This window comes from Trichinella spiralis (genome assembly GCF_000181795.1).
Source record: "Trichinella spiralis strain ISS 195 chromosome Unknown Scfld3633, whole genome shotgun sequence".
NCBI lineage: Eukaryota > Metazoa > Nematoda > Enoplea > Trichinellida > Trichinellidae > Trichinella > Trichinella spiralis.
Genome location: NW_003530572.1, coordinates 1 through 742, shown reverse-complemented (window position 1 = coordinate 742; position 742 = coordinate 1). Strand labels below are relative to the sequence as shown.

Sequence of the window (742 nt, the reverse complement as noted above, 5' to 3'; positions counted from 1 at the left end):
TATTTCATGAAAGAGTGTGTCATTTGAAAATTAATTTCAATGTATAATATCTTGAAATGCAAATTCTGTCAGTGCATTTATTTTTTTGAACATAATTAACTATTGCATTATGTAATCCATCAAATGTAATAAAATAATGCATAGCACGTGCACTTTTGAAGAGTAATATTAGAAGAAATCAATAACACGAGCTAAATAAATATGGTTTTGAAAGTTCAGAACTTATTTGCTTACTGAAAAATGCTGATTTATTTGACGTTTCATGTATAAAATGTGTGAAACATTTTTCAGGGTGTCAGCTGCTGTGTTTGACGATATGGTAAGTTCAAGAATATTTATTTGCAGATTTATATAAATAAGAATTATATAAAATACATCAATAACGATATGACTTTATGTTGATTTTCACACAGCTATTTATTGTTGCATTCATTTTACTGTAGTTGAAAACCGAAACTGGAAAATTGTGTGCTGAACAATGCCAGCAGCAGTATGCAGCCTATCAGCAGGCAGCTCAAGAATCTATGACTAGAGGATATCTACATGCTGAACCAGCATCTCAAGATTTCGTAAACTGTTTTGTTAACTGCCGAGTTGGTCTTCTTGGTCTGCGATGATCATAAAATACCGTCACTTATCTTAAAATATTGACAATCCATATGAAAATATTTATTTATGTATATTCATTTATGTGTAAATTTTAATTATTAAAAGAAATCATTCATTTTGCAATTGTTATATT

The 742-nt window shown here is 29.0% G+C and overlaps 1 protein-coding gene across 1 annotated transcript; it reads left to right on the top strand.

The window, feature by feature from the left end:
• Positions 1-271: 271 nt before the first annotated feature.
• On the top strand, positions 272-617 carry Tsp_15461 (conserved hypothetical protein). Its single transcript, XM_003367814.1, has 2 exons — positions 272-319; positions 444-617. Exons 1-2 carry the CDS (start codon positions 272-274, stop codon positions 615-617), a joined length of 222 nt encoding a protein of 73 aa, XP_003367862.1.
• Positions 618-742: the final 125 nt, after the last annotated feature.

What these genes read in the sequence shown, in the direction of transcription:
- Tsp_15461 (XM_003367814.1), top strand. Translation starts at nt 272, where the DNA reads ATGTGTGAAACATTTTTCAGGGTGTCAGCTGCTGTGTTTGACGATATG. An exon ending in CTGCTGTGTTTGACGATATG is followed by an intron (nt 320 to 443) that starts GTAAGTTCAAGA and finishes ATTTTACTGTAG; the next exon opens with TTGAAAACCGAAACTGGAAA.